Raw genomic sequence first — 2282 nt, forward strand, 5'->3', positions numbered from 1 at the left:
ACTTTTAGATAATATATTAATTAACAACCTTTAAGTGTTAATTTCATGTAACGATACACCCCGTTACACTTGGGCACTAGTTGCCACTTGGTTCTACGAACCCCTGAATCCCTTGAACTAGGATTCCTTAAGCTTTAATAGCTTGTACGACTCCCTGAGCTGTTAAACCCATTAGTTCAATAGAACTAAGTGACTCTCTGAGTCTGAAAGTCTTCCTCTGACTTTGAGAGCGAGGTAGCTCCGCTACATTTCTTTTTATGGTTAAGATTTCTGAATATTACTATGTAAAGTAATATTCTCCATATATTCTCTACCTTTTAGATAATAGATTAAACAAAAACCTTTAAGTGTTAATTTCATGTAACGAAACACCCCGTTACAATAAGTACATATGACAATGCAAAAAAATATTTTTCAGAACCTCAAATTGTCAGACATTAAAGAAATCTCCATTTTCTGCGATAAGTGACCAGAGCTGCCGCTGTTGGAAAGGCAATCGTAGTATGAATTCCTGAAGAGTAAGAAAACGTCCTCACACTTCAACGCCAACGCGCAAATATAAGATCTTATTTGGTCGATAGGAAATCGACGGCCGACGAATTTCTTAATCGATGAATAGTTTAATATTCGCTATTGAATGAAAAATGATGTTCTTCTACCCAGCACACAGACTGTGCGTTAAAATGCAGCATGAGCTCACCATTTATTAAAAGTTTTCAAATAGGATACAGAAAATCAATGTATACAGGTGTATTAATGATCTGTCACTTCTACATCGATTGTATAGTACTTGAAGGCGAATGTAGCACTCATGCCCCTGCTACTTCAGCGATTGCGAGCTTTTGCCTGAATCATAGCTAGTGTTAAGTAAATACTGTTTTCATGGCGAATGTCAAGAAGTAATTTAAAGAAGAGCATCTATCATGTGAGATGAGTCTTCGTTTCAAACTCTTGCGTAAGCTCGTCAAGAGTCAAGTCGGGATTGGCCTGGAAAAAGTCCAGAAATGCCTGGGCACCAGCGGCTTTCGGAGCGTATGAGGCTCCTTTTTCTTCAGCTTCAAGTACAAGAACCTCGGCCTCATACTGTAGTTCCTTCTTATCGTAGTATTCAGGGTCGGCAACGCGCTTCATGAGGTTGAGGAATTGCTCGTATTCGCAGCAGGCTAGCAATATTTGCACGAAAAAGCTCAGTCGCGAATGCCGCTGACGCTCTTCAGCTAACGCGATTTCCTTTACACAGCGATTATTGTATTGGTCCAGGGTAAAGCCCCGCTTTGAAAGAAACTCCTCGATATTGGCGTTCGCCATCTCGATAAAAGCCTCATGCAGCTCCTTCCATGTCCTACGTGCAGTGTTAACACAACTTCAGTCTCAATTAAGTACAAAAATTAGCAAGAGGCAGTACTAACGATTCCACTTTGTCCAGGTCGGCAGCAGATGGCCCTCCTTTCGTCAAAAGGATGGAGAAATGATTCACGTGGAGTCCGCAGAATTTATTGATAGCCTCCTGAAATTCCTCACCCCCCACATATGCGGCCACCCACTCAAGCACGTCATCGTCTGGCTCCATGTCTTTGACAAGTGGCGTCTCGTAGCGCAGAAGCAGGTCGATAGCGTCGAAGTTTGACATCGCTCTAGAGGGCGACTTGGCAAGTGGTTAATTCAGGTTGTGTTTTTTTTTGGACATATGCTATTTCTTTGTACAGCGAGTCTACGACAACAGCTTAGGAGCTATGCTATTATGTAGGCTTAAAAGCAAACTCAATGTAGAATTGCACTATAACCGGCGACGCCGCATCCCGAATATTTATTAGCTAATTTGCTCTCTACATATTTATATATACATATATACTTTACAACGCAAATTTACGGCAGCGTTACTTTGTTATCTGCAATTTGATACACAAAGAAGTCTTTTTTACCGGAAAAAAAACATTATAAGGCAACTCAGTACGTATGAAGCGCACAGTACTGTTTAAGCGATTTTGGTCAGAATTCAAACAGTATGAGCAAATTGAAGTATGTCATGATTTGTTAAAATTCCGTGTAGCGGTGACTGGCCGGTTGCACGACAAGAACTTAAAAAGGGAGTAATGCCATGATTTCACACAAAAACTGCCTCGAGCAATATTTTCTCTTGTAGGTAAACACTTTGTTGCCAACAATAAAGACTGATTATAGCGAAGCTACCTCGCTCGTAAAGTCAGAGGAAGACTTATAGACTCAAAGAATCTGTTAGTTCTATAGAACTAATGAGTTTATCAACTCAGGGAGTCGTACAA

The 2282-nt window shown here is 40.6% G+C and overlaps 1 protein-coding gene across 1 annotated transcript; it reads right to left on the reverse strand.

Moving 5' to 3' along the window:
- Positions 1–735: 735 nt before the first annotated feature.
- Positions 736–1681, reverse strand: CCR75_007180 (uncharacterized protein). Its single transcript, XM_067965243.1, has 2 exons — positions 1410–1681; positions 736–1342 (listed from the first exon to the last, which is right to left on the reverse strand). Exons 1-2 carry the CDS (start codon positions 1628–1630, stop codon positions 922–924), a joined length of 642 nt encoding a protein of 213 aa, XP_067818743.1. The 5' UTR covers positions 1631–1681; the 3' UTR covers positions 736–921.
- Between the last annotated feature and the right edge of the window lie 601 nt (positions 1682–2282).

The sequence above is a fragment of the Bremia lactucae genome, linkage group LG10, assembly GCF_004359215.1.
Source record: "Bremia lactucae strain SF5 linkage group LG10, whole genome shotgun sequence".
NCBI classification, from domain to species: Eukaryota; Oomycota; class Peronosporomycetes; order Peronosporales; family Peronosporaceae; genus Bremia; species Bremia lactucae.

What these genes read in the sequence shown, in the direction of transcription:
- CCR75_007180 (XM_067965243.1), bottom strand. Translation starts at nt 1,630, where the DNA reads ATGTCAAACTTCGACGCTATCGACCTGCTTCTGCGCTACGAGACGCCA. An exon ending in GACCTGGACAAAGTGGAATC is followed by an intron (nt 1,343 to 1,409) that starts GTTAGTACTGCC and finishes CACTGCACGTAG; the next exon opens with GACATGGAAGGAGCTGCATG.